Here is a 16,905-nt window from a genome sequence, read left to right on the forward strand (position 1 = left end):
ATGCCCGCTCTCTGAAATGGCGGTTCTCAACTCAGCCCAGACCAGAGGTCGTTTTTAAAAATGTTTCTGTGGTACGTGACGCTAGATCAGGAGGCTTTAACAAAGAGAACACCCCCTAATTCTAGCAGTGCAGCCCACAGAGGTGTGAGCTGTGCCTCCTCCAGCACAGCCCAGAAGCTGAGGCTCGGAATACCCCAACCCAATTTTGTATTTTTGCCCACAAGTACCCCAACCCGAGGCATTTTGCCCAAAAATTTGGGCTTTTTTTTGCCACAAAAGCTCACTTAAAACTGTGAAACCCCATTTTTTCCCATCACCTTTGGGAGAAAAAAAAAAAAAAAAAAAAAAAAACGCAATTTCTTTCTCTAAAATAAAAACTATTGTGGTGCTTTAAGAAAAAAAATGTATTTATTCTTCCAGTGCCCTTCCGCGGGCCGTTTCGCTCCCTCAGCGCGGGGAGCTTTTTCCCGCCCTTTTCCTGAGGCGGCCGTTGCTGCACCAACGGTCGGGTTGGGCCTCGCCGCCCTTCGCTGCGCATGCGCGGGTGGGCGGGCGCCATGGCAACGGGGCCGCCGCGGCTGGGGGGGGCCGGGACCGGGACCGGGATCAGGACCGGGACCGGGATCAGAACCGGGACCGGGACCCGGATCGGGATCCGGATCGGGATCGGGATCCGGACCCGTTCAGCGCCAGGGGTCGGCCGCCGGCAGGGCGGGGGCCTGCGGGTAGCGCCACGTTTCTGTGGGGTGGGCGCCGCTCAGCCGGCCGGGAAGAAGCTGAGGAAAATTTTTAATGAAATTTTATTTTTTATTATTTTTCACGCGTGGAAAAGGGGACGGGAAGGCTTTGGGAGCTGTGGAGGGAGGCTGTGGGATCTTGCCCTGTGCTACCCTGCTGCTACCTGCTACTAGGGTCTTGCTGTGGGGCCACTGGGGGCTATTTTGGGCTCTTTTCCCCTCTCCTTTCCTCTCTTCTCCTCCCTGGCCAGGCATGTGCTGCTAGAGGAGATCACAAAGTCTGTGCAGGGAAGCTCCGAGTCCTGGACCCTGGCAGAGCTCAGAGTTACCTCACTGGTGGTTCTGTGCTTTTAGGTATGGCACACCGAGACCTGGCTCTCCGAGGCCCTATTTTCCCACTGCCTTTATCCTCTAACTAAAGTTTAGGGCAAATAATACTAATTTGTTGCACAATGTGTAACTCGCTACGTGATTGTGTGTTGCAGGGACCATCGTCAGGGCTTAGTGTGGAGTCTCCCAGCTCACTGAAAGGACTTAACCATGGTAATGCAGGTTTGATTCTTTCGATGTGTGTTGATTCCACATTTTAAGGGGTGTTCATATCCCAAAGGCTCCGTTCCACGGCTGCAGGGCATAACCTGACCTGCACACGTTCATGTTCTGTGCAAATATGCCCCCACATTCTGTTTTTTCGATTTTTCTTGCTGTTCTCACTCCTTACATAGGCTGTAAAATTCTGTAGGCGTCTTAGAAAGCCCCAAATCCAATTCCTCGTGGGTGAATGAAAACACCACACAAATGCAGATATCCTGGTGTTTTTTGAAGAGTTAGGAACTCTGATCGGCTTCAGACCTGCCTCTAACTGCCAAAAAGGAGCAGCACTCTGTTCACCTTTGGTTGCCTGATAAATCCATAAGACATTTTGGGACTGTTGGCTGGTGCGCCACGCGGTGGCTCCGGCACCGCCTTATGTGCGTGTGCACGCACGAGCTGTGACTTCTGACAGCGTTTGTGGTGCTGTGCTGGAGGAGCTCGTTAGCTTGCCACGTTTTGGGAACCCCCTCTCTAGGCTGTGCTGGAGCGCGTGAGCTGACTGCAGACTGCAGCTTTCCGATGCCACCACATTTAATAAGAGAAAGGACAGTTGCTGACAATGACTGACTGCTGACATTCAAAGCCCTGAGGTCAGAGGTATCTGTTGCAGAGAGACAGCAGGAGCAGTGAGTCAGCTTTAGACCAAAGACATTCCCTGCTTCTCACTGCAGACTTATTACAACAGTTTCGCCTTACCTGTAAGCACCTTTTTTATTTTGAAAGATCGGCTACAGGCCAGATTCTGACCAGGAACCTAATTAATGCTCACAAAGTCTGCCCATGACCATGCTGGGAGCACAAACAGCGTGGTTCAGGAGGCTGGCTGAAGAATCTGATGTAAGCATCCACTCTGAAGCGTACACATTCCAGCACATAAAGTATTCAACACATTCTGTCCAATTAAGGTCTGTATAAAAGGCTTGTCGCCCTCTCTGATGCATGTCTGGGTTCAAGTAGTTTGCAGTCTGCGTGACTGAAACTTTAGGAACAATGCCACCAGCATCTGCAGCTTTCGCTCTGTATTTTCTGCTGGTCTGTCTTTTTTGGTTCTCTTCTTGTGGTGTGTTTTATATGGACCTCATGATTTCTATTTTTCTGTTTGCTTACACGCATTCGCTCACGTCGTGCTCTTGGCTGACTGACAATTGTACCCCTGAGTTCTCATTCCCTGGAAAAATACGCCACACGTACTGCCTTCGCCTGGTTTGTGCCCAGCTGATAGTCACATACGGCCTTTGCACCCGTTTTATTTTGAATGAACTGCACAGAGCTGTTAATTAGTGGTGTGCAAAACTAGTCACATAACAGAAATGGGTGGGCAGATGCAGAAGGTGACTTGGTGTGTACGAAAAGTACTCTTGGCGTCAGACCAGGTATCGAATACTTTTGGTCACTCATGATGTGCAAATAATCCTGTCCGGCCTTTTCTCTGGGACAAACTCTCGCTCTGTCCTCGGCACTCGTGGGACACTGCCCTCCTTGTGGCTTCGTGCTGCCATCACCATCTTCCTGCCCACACAGCAGCCAGGAGAGATCCCTGCGTGTCCCCGAGCTGCTTTCTGTTGCTCAGTGCCTGGAGGCAGCGTCTTCCACATGCTCACGCTCCAGGCTTCCTGTGAGGAGTGCCCGGGGGGGGTGAGAAAATAATCCCAGGAGTGAATCAGAGGCTGGCAAATCCCTCTCGGAGGCACGAGGCTGGGTGTTCGGGCACCAGCACTGCTCAGGTGGAGTTAACAGGAGTCTTTGGCCCGCTCCACGGCTTGGAGGAGTGTTGGCAACCCCGCTTCCTCCACAGAGAGTGGCAGAGCTTCTGTTAGATCTGTGTTACCGCTGGTGGTAGAGGAGCAGCTGTTTCACGGTGCCTTGAAGAGGCCACAGCTGTACCAGAGCTGTCTGCTTTTCCAGTTCCTCATCCAGAGGCACAACCGGACGCGCAGTGTTGGATGAAAACACAACACAGGCTTCGTTTAGGGCCGTCTCAATAATGCATTAATTAAAAAATCAATTGAAAGGGATGTTTGATTGCCATTATGCACAACCCTTTTTTTTTAGCCAGACAGAAGCACAGTGGAACACTAATCATCCCTGTCTGATGACTTGAAAGATTCTTAGAGGCTACAGAGCAAATATGGATTTGGTGGAAGTGTTTTAATGCTTGGTAGTCCATATATAAAATCACCACAGAGTACAGGAGTCTGGTGAGAGGCTCTGAGCTAATGCTGCAAGCCAGGACCATGATGCAGTGAAACTGTTCAGGATGTCTTAGGATCCTCTACCCAGAAGCGAAACAATCCAGACAGGGAGCTAACTGTGTGTTTTTGTGGTCATTTTCTCTCTGCAGGCAGGTAAAAGTAGTAAACCCAAGCGTGCCAAAGGCAAGAGCTCCAAAAAGAAAGGGAAGAAGGCGGTGAAGGACGTGGACATCCTCAGCCCAGCTGCCATGCTCAATGCCTACTACATCTGCCACAACGCCCCCGCCTGCCTGGAGTTGCGGGGCTTTCCCTGGCCTGGCTCCCCTAAAAAGAAGGGGAAGAAACGAAAGTAACCAGGTGGCTGGGAAGGAAAGCACACGATGGAAACCAAGCTCCCCGGTGAAGAAGAGGCTTTTTGGAGTATTAGACTCATACTGACACCTCCAGTGGTTAGCTCAAATACGTTGCTGTAATCACTGCTGTGTCCGTACAAAGACACTTTTACGTAGCTCAAGCAGAGAGTGACAAGTGGTGAGTGACATCTGTGCCATCGTAACTTCAGCCGTGGCCCTCAGCCCTCTCATTCTGTATGGAATAAAATGTTGTGCCTCCGCAGTCTGAAGGGTTTGTGGTGGGGTTTTCTTTGCCCCACCGATGGGAAGTGCTCCCCAGTACGCTCTGTATTTAGTGATGGAGCACCTCCAGCTGCTTCAACCAGTGCTGGTGGAAACTTGAGCTCAGAAGGTGGATGCCACAGTAAGACCAACAGCGTTAAATATTTCTACATCAGCTTCTCTGAGTCACCCAGCGCTCCCTTTCTGGGTCAACGGAGAACTATGCGATGTATCTGGGTGATTCACCTCACTCTGAAGGAAGTGGGTACTGCCGGTCAGATGAGCGGTGCTTGGAGCTCCGGTGAACGCACCGCCAGCCCTCCTTTGGCTGTAGCGAGAACCTGGAGATCCAGCTCAGGTGTTGTCAGTGATGTGTTAACAGTTAGAGGTGATGGTGAGCTCCCCTACCAGGTCTCCCCTTACGGTACCAACTCGTGGCCCAAACATCCTGGCTGGAAGCCACAAGCTTTGTCTTGCAGTTCACAGTTGCTTGGCTCTGTTTCCACGTCAGTTTAACGCAGCCCTTGGTGAGTTGCAAAGCAGCATGTCGAGAGAACGGACTGGAATGTCCGGAGTTGGTGGAGGCCGTGCAGAGATGGGAAGGAATGCAAAATGGCTGGAATCTTGGAATCCACGAAAAGAGAATCTGCTGCAGTTACTGTAAGGGGAGATGTCCCAGGTCTCTCGGATACTCGAGTGACTGTGAGCATGCAAGACTTCTCTCTGCGCCCAGCGGCACTGCGAGGCGCACAGGAAGTGTCACATCAGCATTGCAGTTGGTTTCTTGGGGCTGAAGGTCTGCGGGTGCAGATCTGGCAGAGCAGTGAGCCAGCCCTGGAGGATTCCCCTCGAGGCTGTTTCTCATTGCCTTAACTGCAAGGGGAGGTGCAGCACCTTTCTGACTTCCAGGTAGCTTGATGTTACAAATTTTTCCCTCCATGAAGAGATCTTGATAAAATCATAGTTGTGTGGCCTTGCTTGCAGGCCAACTGCTGGCTACTGCAGTACTCCACCAAATTTCTTTCATCTACACGTCAAGAAAGTCATGGTGGGGATGCTGTTTCCTTGCCAATTAGCCTGTCGTTGGCAAGTTCTGCTGAGTCAGGTGGTTTGCAGTATGCTCCGTTCATAGATGCGTCTTCCTCAGCGTTTACTCGTATTCTTGCTTCCCCATCACCCACCAGGAAGTCTGGTCACAGCATCTACTTGCAACTATTTCCTCCTATAACAGTGTTCCAAAGCGAGAGAGGACCAGAATTCGCTCTCCCTGTACTTAGCATCTCAAGCTGATAGTTTAAAAATAAATAAATGAAATTGTTCCCTCTTGCTACACAGAACTTTAAGGGACGGGTGTTTCCACGCACCAAGGCAGGAACTCCTGAATTCAGCGCAGCTCCCCGCTGTCAGTGTTTCACTGCTTCTGGTCAGTTTGCAGGAGGAGAAGCTGAAGAGCGGTACAAGCTCTTGCCAAAATGAAGAGCCCAGTTTAACAGCAATTCCATGCCGGGCAGACGTTTGGGAAAACAACTTCCTTCTGGGCAACCTCCTCCACAACTACCTACGGCAGCACCACGCGCGGGTTCCTCTGAAGCAGCTGGTACCCGACCAGGGGTCAGGAGCATGCTGCTCGAGATGGATCTGATCTGGTACGACTGCTAAAAGTAAGCAAAGCCTTTTTTACAGCCATCACAGACTGGAGTTACGATGATTTCAAGACTCCAGATCAAAGTTTTAGTTTGCAAAAGTGACTGGAACAGACAGTGAAATACCATTATAGGTTTTCTCTTTAAAAACCAAAAAAAAAAAAATCTGCTTTTTGTGTGGTGCAGTTGAGCACAGCAGATGGTGACCAGCAAAGTGCAAAGGACAAAGACTCTGCTTTCTAGTGTATCTGAAAAGTTGCCATTCATTTCTTTAACAGAGGGAAAACCCTTCCAACCATCCCAAGCTGAAAAATCAATGCTTTTTCTTCTCCTTTTTCCCTTTTACCTCTCTCACGCCTGGATCCATCTCGGTTTTGCAGGCTCCCTGTTGGTTAACGAATGCCAACAGACACCTCAAAAGAAAAGTTTGGCCTTCAAATGCGTTGATTCTCTGTTTGAATGCGTTGCTTCGGAGTGCTGCAGACTGCTGCCAGCTTCTAAGGGGCAGTCTGGCTCAAGTGGACGTGACTTCACAGGCAGCCTGTTGCTGCTGGATGACGCAGATACCTCTGTCGTATCACAGTGTGTAAGAGTTCGGTTCTATGCAGGCTTTTCTTCCCGCCGGGGTGCAGAATTTATAAGCCGAGTTTAAGGCGAATAAAGCCAATTCTGCTCAAATCCCCGGAGAATCTTTTGAGGGGAACCTGGACGCTGGAGAGGCCGTTTGCTTTAGGGGCACGGTGCGAGGGAACCTGGCAGCATTGCGTGCGTCATCTTGCAGAAAGACATTTTTCTGGAAGTCGGGCTTCCTTCGTGCTGCTGTTACTTAGCAGTCGTGCAGCGTGCTGCTTTGAGCGTGCGAGGTTAACGTTTCCTGGAGGAAGTTGTATACCGAAACCGGGCTGTTAAAAATACACTGGGTGCTGACGTACGTGTTTGTGGGTGGGGTACGGGGGGGAAGGAGGGCCACAGGACTGTTGTTGTGCAGAGTGATGGCTATTTATATAGCAGTTAAAAAAACAAGACGTGATTCACCACACTTGGTATTAGAACATCCTTCAGTCAATGCTTCTGTATTGCCTGCTGTTTCCTAGCATGTTATTTTCACTTTAAGAACAACATCGTGGATCTTTAGGAGACATAAGGAACGCCTGAGGAGTGCCATGTACCCTTTTTGTCTCACTTTAAGATATGCCCTGGCTGTTATTTTCCAACTTAGGGGAGGATAGCTGAGGACTTCTTGGTCATAAACGCTATCTCCATAATGAAAAGGTCACTATGTGCAACTAGATGTTACTACAGTGAATTTAAAAACAAAACAAAGCTTTTGTCCAAAATATATATATTAGATGTTGGCCCTGAACAGTGTCAGCAGAAATAAATAAATTAAATAACGTTTTTGGTAGGTTAACTCCTGTCTCATTTGCCCATTTTTCCTGGTTTCCCACTGCCATTTCAGATGTTCCTCCGAAACAAAAAATGCCATTGAATTTTAATGTCTTTTTTTTTTTTCTAAGCCTCTCACCTTAGGCTGAGAAAAAGCTTGTGCCTTTTTTTCTTTCACTAGTAATTGCTCGACAGAGACTGGAAGGAACAAAAGGTGAGAACTTGCAGAGGTGGGTGCCCTCTGAGACGTGTGGTCTGGGTACTGTGACACTGGTGATTATTGAGGCCTTCCATTCCAGATGCCGAGGTGTTTTTGTTGCATCCTAGTGCTACCCAGTCACTGGTAGTTTTCGGAAGATATTCAGTGAATTCAGGAGTCCTGCTTCTTGTAGATGTTTTTGATGATCCCCTTAGAGGAAGCTTACAAGGTCTTGCCACCCCTGATAGCCTCAGACCATAGATTAGTCATGAGAGAATCTGGGGGAGAAAATACCTTTTTTTCTCCTTTTTTTTTTGGTTTAGGCTGCACATAATTTGGTTATTCTTTTAAAGTAAAATACAGTCCTTTAAGTCGTCAGCGTTCCTTCTAGGTTATTGCGACATGACTACAGGAGGAACATAACCAAAGGGATTTTTATTTACTTTTTTGGTCTGATATATTCAGGACCAAGCTAGAATAAACTGAGTGTGAAATCTTTTTCTATGCAAAAAGTGGCTTTGTGTCAGCGTGTCTCCCAGTTGTCTTCTAGCTGTAATTGGCACTAAAAGAGAGAAATTGGTAAGAAAAATGAGAAAAATGGTTCATGCAGCACCTGGCTACAATGGCTTCCTTGTATTATATGATTATGTGACATGAATGGAGCAGTTTGCTCTTTAGTGAAAATGCTTGAACCAAATTCTTTAAAAGTTCACCTGTAATTACTACTGAATGTCAGAATATTTTTAATAGCTGAACCTGCAGGTGATTGGCCAAGTGCTCCGACAAGCTGAAAGGAAGCCCTTTCTTAATGCTGGTAGCTAGAATGGAGTACCTGGATTTTAAGAAGAAAGCAAAAATACTTAATGCTGCTTAGTGCACGTTGAAAATTACGTTTAACTTCAAAAAAGTCTTAATCAGGGTGGTTCAAATAGGTCACGCATCTCTTGGGGGTACTTCTTCTACATCATGTAATAGGAAGAGCCCGTTCTGGGAAGGGCCAACTGGAGAAGAGTTCTCCATGCGTACTGAGACGTTAAATCACAAGCTACTAAACTGATGCTTGCATTAAAGCTGTAAGCAATTAATTACAGTAATTACTGCAGCTGTCTTTTGATTTTGTTTGTTTTTGTGAGTTTTAAATATAAGGCTTTAAATATGGGTTTTCTCACCTCGCTTTGCCTGTCCGCAGCATAGGTATATCTCTGCCTGACCATGTCTGGACCAGAAAGTCTGACAGTTCTTTTCCACATTCATGGCAACCAGCTCATTTGCTGAAGTGTTTCATTCCTGAAAACAAAACAGAACCAAACAAAAGCTCTCCGTGAGTTTCTTTACCTTTCTTGGTCTGAAAAAAAAAATGTTTGCAGAATAAATCTGCCCAAATGTCCGTCGGATCCGATGGACGTAGTACTGTCAGATGCTGCATGATGTAGCACTTGCATGTTGAATACACAGTTAGAGCTCTTTGGACTGCTCGCTGCATTCCAGGAATGATCTGGGGCCCTGCTTGTTTACACAAAATGTTTTCTGTGATGGCTTCTATGGATTTCTTTCAATGGCAGTTCAAAATGTTACGTAGATTGGCCAATCTTCTTGAAACTGTAACGCGTACATACCCAGAGAATTCCTGTTGTGTGTTGTCTGAGGATTCTGGGGGTTTCCCTTTCTTGACTGAATGTATCCTTCACTGCAGATTGTTGTGGAGGAGCAAGTGGGAAAGCTTTCTATGTGTAGGATGGATTTGCTCATCGGAGAAGGGGAAGGACCTGCTGGGGTTATCTCCAGTTTCACTGGGTTGTAAACAGATTTTATTCAGCCCTTGAGACAGCCGAAGTGAAGACTGGATCACAAGTGGTGTAGATGATGTCATGTTCCTATCTTTCTTAGCGTGACCTTTCTGTGGAAAGAGAATTATCTTGCCACGAGCTGCTTTGTACGAGAGCTCCATCAGGAGAGTTACGGTTGGCTTAAAGCTTCTGACGTGACTTGCAGTCTGCTTGTTGGCAACAGTCTGATGCTTGCAGAAATGAAAGGAACAAAATGCCAACCCTTATGAAATCACCGTGTCTACTAATGCTGTTGACAGTATTGCCTCCTTAGTGACCTTAATTTTGTGTAATCTTACCTCGTACTTCAGATCTTTAAGGTAAGCAATGCCTCAACAGACGTTTTTTGCTGGGGTATATTAGTTTTGTAAGTGTGAGGCTCCTTGCTTTATTCCAGTAAAAACCCTTGAGCTTTCTGTGGGGTCTAACTCATCTGGACAATGTGACCAGAAATGGTCATGGAGGCAAGAGTCCTTCTTCTGTCATGTATTAGTTTGGCTCCTGGGATATTTTATCCAGGGTTTTTTGCACCTTCTGAAAAGATATATTTTGGGAGCTGCAAGAGCGAGTGCCCAGGGTCATCCAGCACTCACGCAGCTCCAGGGCCATTCCCACGCCTACACATGGCGGGGCTGTGCTCGTCCTGAGCCCGCCAGTAGTCACAACCCGCAGGTCATTGTCTTCACAGTGCTCTTTTGTGAAGTGAGGATTGCTACGGCTCCCTTCCCTTTAAATTCCTTCATTTCAGCTCTTTACGACAAAAAAGTGCACTACTTTTTGCCTTTCATTCCAATGTCACATTTTTTAAACCTGTTATTCTCGTTTTCCTCCGTGCCTCCCAGTGCTACTGCTTCATCAGCACAGGGTGACAATTAGCTCTGACGTGCAGTTTTTCTCCTCACATGTTGCTATATGGGAGTCATAAAGCTGAGACTCCTGGGATTCATCTCCCCTAAATCTAAATATCTGCAGCCAAGTTTGGCCTAGCCATCTAGATTGTTTAGTTCATATGGTAAGAGGAGCTCAGGATGTGATTCTTCTGACTCTGTGTACACAGAGACTTAGAGCAGCCCGGGGAGCCCTGTTTCGACACAGGAACCCAGGTCTAGTGAGACAGATCCCACTCTGCGATGCCTAAGAGTCAACTGGAAAAGCAAACTGAGGTTTAGTGTGGACACAGAAATGTACGTTCTCTACAAAACGAAGATTCCAGGGAAACCAACACGGCCACAGCTTGGAGACCCTAAGGAATTGGGGCTGAAGGCCATAAAAACGGGCATCAGAAAACTTGAGAACTTCAGTGACTCTAGCGGCTTGGATGAAGAGGGTAAAATCACGTCAGGGATGCAGTCTAGCCTTCCATTAATAGGAACCCACCTGGCCTGCGCCTTGTGGGCATCCCCGCTCTGAGTACAAAAATACCTCTTGACTCGGGGACGGCGGCGTCTCAGACGCGGAGGAGTCGAGCAGAGCTAGACAGCTCCTTGGAGAGGAAGTGCAGTCGTCTTGAGCTTATCACTCCTGCACAGTTGTAAGCCCAGCCCTGCTCACTCTCGCTAATAATAGCCGAGTGGAATTGTGTTCAGACAGCTAGCCCAGCCAGGGGAAAATCACCCTGCCCGCTACATGGTTTAGGCAAAATTGCCTCGAGTAACGAAGAAAAGCAAATCATACGTATCCAGCTCGGTGTAATCAGCCTGCAGCGAGTGTTTGGGGAATTCATTTCCCTAAGAGAAGCGGATCGGACCTGAGGGATATCTCACAAAGAGCAGGCTTGCAGCCCTGTACAAAAGGCATCAGAGCAGCAGGTTATTTGTGGAGGGCTTGTTGGCGTTGGGTCAGAGGTTGGACTCGGTGATCTTGGAGGTCTCTTCCAACCTAGATGATCCTGTGATCCTGCAGGACAAGCTTCAGCACGGGCATTAGATACTCGAGTCACAACCAGGCCACCCCTGTCCTAAGAAGTGATTAAAAGGCAATCTTTATCAATGCCTTTAAAAATAAGCTCTAGGCAGCATGTGGGGATGGGAGAGAAAAGGCTTCCTGCCAACAAAGTTCCCAGCGCGTTTCTTCCTTTTTTAGTGCCTCATCTTTGTCTCTCCGTTAACTCTTTCTGCTCTAAGATCGACTGCAGTTTGGTGCATAGCTGCAAGAAAAAGGCACCAAAGGCTATACAGAATACATACGTGGGTTCTGGCGTGCCAGTCTCTCCCGATAGTTGTTACTATTCCTGCTGTTTCACAGAGATGAGAGCATGGCGCTCAGCCAGCATCACTGGCTTTTATTTCCAAATACTCTGGGCACTGGCAGAATAGAAACAATTAATCCCTAGCTATGAGAAGTGAAAAGGCAGGTTGCTGCAAGGCAAGACCAAAATCCAGACTGCTTTTGGTTCCTGGATGCTGCGAAAGAGGAACCACAAGTGAAGCTGCTGTCCCCAAGACCAGCGTTTGTGTGGCTGCACGTCGGGACCCCGTTTTGTTGCAGAATCATAGGCCCCAGTCTGGGTTACCTTCTAGATCTTCACACCATGCTGCTGAGACCTTCTCCCTGCTGCTGAGAGAATCGAGGTCTCGAGAGCCCATAGCACAGATCCCCTTTCTGCTCTAACCCCTACCTGCTCCCCAGGGAAATGATCTGAGGCTTGAGGCTGCCCCAGAGCACTGCTGGTCCAGGTATTTCAAAAGAATTTCAAAAAAAAGTATGCATTAGAGTCCTAAAATCATTTATTACCACCCAAGAAAATACATCTTCAGGAATTAACTGCTGACTGCCTGATTGTTTTCCATGCTAGGGTTTCCCACAGGTGAAATTATGAGCTGGCTCTGTGTGGCGATGCCAAGGAGTTGTAAAAAAGGGTGAGCCGTACAGCTAGAGGTACAGCAAAACCACCCAGAGGGGCCACACCGGAAACTGGTGTTGAGATGGCTACTGGGGCACTTGACCTGAAATAGAGAACAAAGCTCTGGACGTGTCTTTTTCATGGAAGAACTGACAATCTGGGAAAAAAAAGACCAAATATATTAAGTAATAGAAAACTTGAAGAACTGGCCTCCCTCTAGTAGCTGGCAGGGCTGCTCACGTTCTGTTCAGACTCTTCACCCTGCCCCATCTTGTTCTGTAACAGTGGAGTTCAGGTGCTTGTCATATTCTGTGCAGAAAAAAATGAGAGATTGGCCTATGCAGAACTTCACCGAACTACATTTGAGGAGGAGGAGAGAAAACATGCTGAAAATACCTGAGGGGTGTCATTAGATACCGCAGCACAAAGCTGAAGAAGCAGGTGTAAAGATCTAAACTGCAGAGGGGATATTCAGGTGAAAGACCAGAACCTTGTGTTTGCGAGGCCAGGCTCTGGGTGATGCTGCAGGAACCCACTGCCCTTCCAGTAGCAGCTCTCCAGAGTGGACCTGTGTGGATTTTGGTGACTAGGAACTTCAACAGAGCTTTCCTGCAGAGGAATCTTCCCCAAACTCACTTGGCTTTGGCCTAATCTGGCTGCAGAGAAGCTGTGGCATCCAGAGCCCAATCAAGGCTACTTCCAACGAACACACTGCTCTGTCAACATTCTCCCTAGGGTAACGAAAACGAGCCTGGCTCTTTATGAGCCGTGCAAATCTGTTTTATTGCACATTACTGAGCAATCACTGCTGCAAAGACTCAGATTAAAGGAAAGCAATGGATGCGTCCTTTTATTTATTTATTTTTCATCTGAAAAAGAGAGAAAAGGAAAAAGCCATGCAGCTGTGTCTGTAGTTTTCCTCCTCAGCCTGCACTGTGAATGTTTAAAAACTGCTCGGTTACAAAAGCGCTAAATCATCAGGGGGTTTGTTGACAGCACAGTGGGTGAATCAATTGCTTTTCTCTTCTGTGGGCTTGAGATGCACGAAAACTCCACGGGCAAGAAAAAAAGACGGATCCGCTTTTTCTCTCCTGATGATCCAAGTTGCACAGTGGCTGGGTTTCCTCCTCGTACCGCTTGCAAGCGCAGGCAGCTAGGAAGTGCCAGCAGGCAGCAGCAGATTTTTTAACTCTGAGGCAGCTAGGACATTTTGGAGGAAACAGACTCAGAACAGAGCTGCTGCCAGGAACATGTCTTCCGCTGCACGACCACGTGCAGCTCCTTCATCTCCAGCACACCAGAGACCAACCTTCCTGTAGAAACCCAGGGAGATAGCAGGCCCCCGCTCCCTGTAATGTCTGCTGTCATCAAACAAGCAAGTCGGCGCGTTCAGCAGGTCCTAAAGCTACACCTGTGTCTCCAAAACACTCTTTGGAGAAATCATCTCCCTCCTCCCCACATGGGCTCAGCTGATGGGAGCAATGTTTTGGGTTGAGCTGGTCTGTGAGCTGCGCTAAGCATGCTAGCATGGGCACGTGTCTCATTCTCTTTTGAACACATCATCTCCGTGACCCCTAAAAATCCTTATTTTTTTCTCACTTACAAACCTGGCTGTAACATAGCCACACACCTGCAGAGAAATCTTCACTGCAGGCTGACCTTGGGCTCGTATTTATGCACTGACCCCACCACAGCACCTGAAAACATCAGATCTGTCACCCAAGGTGGTGCTTTTAGGGCAGACCTGATGCCGCTGGCCATAGCCCAAAAGCCACTTCTTACGCTGCCACTTCTAAGCCACCCCTCCTACAAAAGGGAGCAGCTGATTGACACAGGCACTCCCAGTCCCCTCACGCTTTCACCCTTTGCTAGGCAATTCTTCCTTGTTACTGTGTTTTTTTTTGCTCTGGACCAGAATTCAGCAGCCAAAGACAAGGTGAATGGCTAAAGCACCTTGTACAGAGTCCCCCGACGTCTCTCCCACAGCCTCGGAGCACCTGAGCAGGCACATCTGTCAGGTAGATGGCTAACTTCATCCCCACGCTATCCCTTCCACGTTTTCCCAGAGCAAGGATGTGAAGATTTAAGCCTTTCTGGGCCTGCCCACCAGAACTCCCTTTTCCCACCACGCACCATTTGCCTTCAGCCAGCTAACCTCCTCCCCTCCTTCTCTCTGCTGGATGTGACAAGTCCTGACCAGCCCTGGCATCCCCGCAGGGTGTGAGCCAAGCTCCCTACCCTTCTGCTGGCAAAATGCGCATTTGTACTTGCAGTTAGCCTTGTGCCAACCCTTACCCCGTGGGTCTATGACATGAGGCAGCCTGGGCTTCGCTGGATCTCCACGAGAACCTGGGGAAACAAGTGCTGATGCTGAGTTTTCCTGAGGCAGCGTCAGTTCGTTCATACTGGGAAAATTTGCCTCTCGAGGCCCCTTTTGGTGCATCCCAAACGAACGTCGTTCCCTGTCAAGAGCTTTGGGTCCTGTCTGCTCTCTTCTTTTCACATAAGTGAGAGGTGTGGTGAAGAAACGAGCACGTGTTAGCCCCAGCCAAGCACACTCAACAGCCACTGCCCTGTAGAGGTGCGCTTTCACAAGCCCACAGGTTCATCTGCCCACTCCAAACCAATTAGCAACATGTGGCCAGGGAAATATGCAGCCAGATTGGACCCTGAGACGTCATGTCAGCCACCCCTCTCCCTGAGGCAAGAGCAACTCTACCTACAGCATTCCTGAGCAGCATTTGCCCAACCTGTTCTTAAAACCTTCAACGGGGGAGACTCCAGAGCCTCCGGAAGGCCTTCCAGTATTCTGTCATCCTACCATTACGAGAGTTTTTTGGTGTCTCACGTGACTCTACCTTCCTGTGATGCACAGGGAAGTGACCTTCCTCCTTCCAGCCCACTGCAGGTTGCACCAGGCCTGCCGGGTGGCACAGGCCCAGCCCTCCGTGCTTGTGGCCCCGTTCCAAAACTGCTGATTAGCACAAGGGAATTCCACAGCTATTCCAGTCCGCATCAGCTGCCTCTACGTCTGCCTGCACTGGCAGGGCATTACCCTGTCTTCACAGAGCAGCAAGCCCCCGCCAAGACACCTCCGTGGCCCTGCAGCGAAAGCTACACTCATCTCAGCAACCGGTGGAAGTCATCGTTTGGCCCAGATCCACAGTTTGTACCTATGGGAGACCAACAATGGAAATCCAGAGCACCCCAAACTCAGAGTAACCGAGTCTATGGGCTAAGACGACATTGGTGCAAAAAGCAGAGGTGTTTTTTCCCCCCCAAAAATGCCCTGTGAGAGCGTGCACGTGGCTGCAGAGCTCCCAGAGAAATGCAGGGGCACTGCAGAGGCAACAACTGGAGTGTGACTGCAGAGTGGACATTCGATCCCGCGCTGACCTGACATGCATGCCAATTGCCTCGGCTGGCTCTGCAGACGACGCACGTCTCTGAGAGGTTTTCGTCCTGTGCTTTCCATATTCTTGCATCTTCGGATGGTTGTCGTGTGGTCATAACTTCCTGCCCTAGGAAGCCATTTACAATCGCTTTATTGTATTTGATAATAGAAAAATTGGTGGCTGTGCTTCATTCCGCCGATGGGATGAAGTTATTTCTATATTTGGCTATTAGTTTATACAATTTGCAGAGTGCTGGGAGCTGGTAGGCATGTGAGATATGTTCCATTTTAGAGGGATTGGTATTGCATGCTCCAAGGGAAGCTGTAAAATTCCAGTATTGGATATTAGTAAAATGAGAAAAATATTATCATTTTTAGTACAGTGACATACCCAAGGATGAGGTTTCTACTAGGCACAGATGGCAGGCTGACGTCCTGAAATTAAAAAAAAAATGTCTGTGCAACAAAAATAAAACGACGATTGCTGTAATGTAAAAGTCTACTGACTCTTTGACCTGTCAGGTCTCTAGCAGAGCGCTTAATGTACATCTAAGATCTTTATGAAGGGAACATTAGTGAAAATATTTTGCTTTCCAGGCTGCTGTAAAGCAGCTTCTGTTGACTTTTCTCTCGAGCACCCGTCCACGTTGCACTTTCCACGCCATTCTTTACTTGAGGAGAACGCGTCTTAAATTTGACAGTTTCAGTGCATCAGCCTGAAGTCCCTCCTTAAGACTCCCACCTATAAATCACGCTTAGATCCATTTTTACTATTTTGTACCATTTTTTTTTGTATTTTTTTTCCTTTTTCCTGAGCTTTAAGTGCTTTACGCTTCAGGTTCCCACTGAAACCACAGGCTGCCCTTGAATGCAGACACCTTCCTGTGACAGGGCCGGGGTCCCGATACAGGTTTCTGAACCTTGATGCCACAACACAAGGAAATGTTAGACCTCAGGTACCAAAAAAAGTGCAGTTTTGTGTTGTTTTGTGTTACTTTGTGCTATTTTTAAACCCGGATTAGCTCAGCAATATGGCTTCTCCTACCACCAAACTAAGGTTTGGGGGGGGGGTGGAGGTGGGAGCAGCCAGCCAGAATGTTCCCAAACGTGTTTTTTTTTTTTTTTTTTTTTTTTTGACAGCAAACCACCACGGGGCTCGCTGCGGCCGGGTCACCCCAGCCATACCCCGGCTCCCCCCTCAGGGCTTTCCCGCCCGCCTCCCTGAGGCGCGGGGCGACCTCCCCAAGATGGCGCCTCCCCCCCGCCCCCTTCTCCCCCTCCCCACACCGCGACCTCCCCAACATGGCGCCCCCCCCCCCCACTCCCCATTAACCCCCCCAAACCCCCTCAACCCCCCCCACCCCCCGACCTCCCCCACATGGCGGCAGCCCCCCCTCCTCCCTCCCCAAGCCTCTCGCCCTCCTCCTCATGGCGGCGGCGCCGGGCTATGACGCCATACGTCCTCCTCCCCCCCCCCC

The 16,905-nt window shown here is 48.7% G+C and overlaps 1 protein-coding gene and 1 long non-coding RNA gene across 4 annotated transcripts; one reads left to right on the plus strand and one right to left on the minus strand.

Annotated features, from left to right (window-relative positions):
- Positions 1 to 545: 545 nt before the first annotated feature.
- SMKR1 (small lysine rich protein 1) lies at positions 546 to 6,458 on the plus strand. 3 transcript variants are annotated; one of them, XM_035315781.1, is made up of 5 exons: positions 546 to 725; positions 989 to 1,091; positions 1,223 to 1,280; positions 3,673 to 3,872; positions 5,566 to 6,458. In XM_035315781.1, exons 3-5 carry the CDS (start codon positions 1,278 to 1,280, stop codon positions 5,777 to 5,779), a joined length of 417 nt encoding a protein of 138 aa, XP_035171672.1. In that variant the 5' UTR covers positions 546 to 725; positions 989 to 1,091; positions 1,223 to 1,277; the 3' UTR covers positions 5,780 to 6,458. The 3 variants fall into 3 exon arrangements, 2 of the variants coding, with proteins under 2 accessions (XP_035171672.1, XP_035171673.1); XM_035315782.1 differs by having other exon boundaries at positions 583 to 695; XR_004747676.1 differs by having other exon boundaries at positions 555 to 1,091; positions 3,673 to 4,054; positions 5,566 to 5,692.
- A 5,534-nt stretch (positions 6,459 to 11,992) lies between these two features.
- Positions 11,993 to 16,662, minus strand: LOC118160794. Its single transcript, XR_004747677.1, has 2 exons — positions 15,975 to 16,662; positions 11,993 to 15,862 (listed from the first exon to the last, which is right to left on the minus strand). It is a non-coding gene; the product is annotated as an uncharacterized LOC118160794 (long non-coding RNA).
- Positions 16,663 to 16,905: the final 243 nt, after the last annotated feature.

Source organism: Oxyura jamaicensis, chromosome 1 (assembly GCF_011077185.1).
Source record: "Oxyura jamaicensis isolate SHBP4307 breed ruddy duck chromosome 1, BPBGC_Ojam_1.0, whole genome shotgun sequence".
Lineage (NCBI taxonomy): Eukaryota > Metazoa > Chordata > Aves > Anseriformes > Anatidae > Oxyura > Oxyura jamaicensis.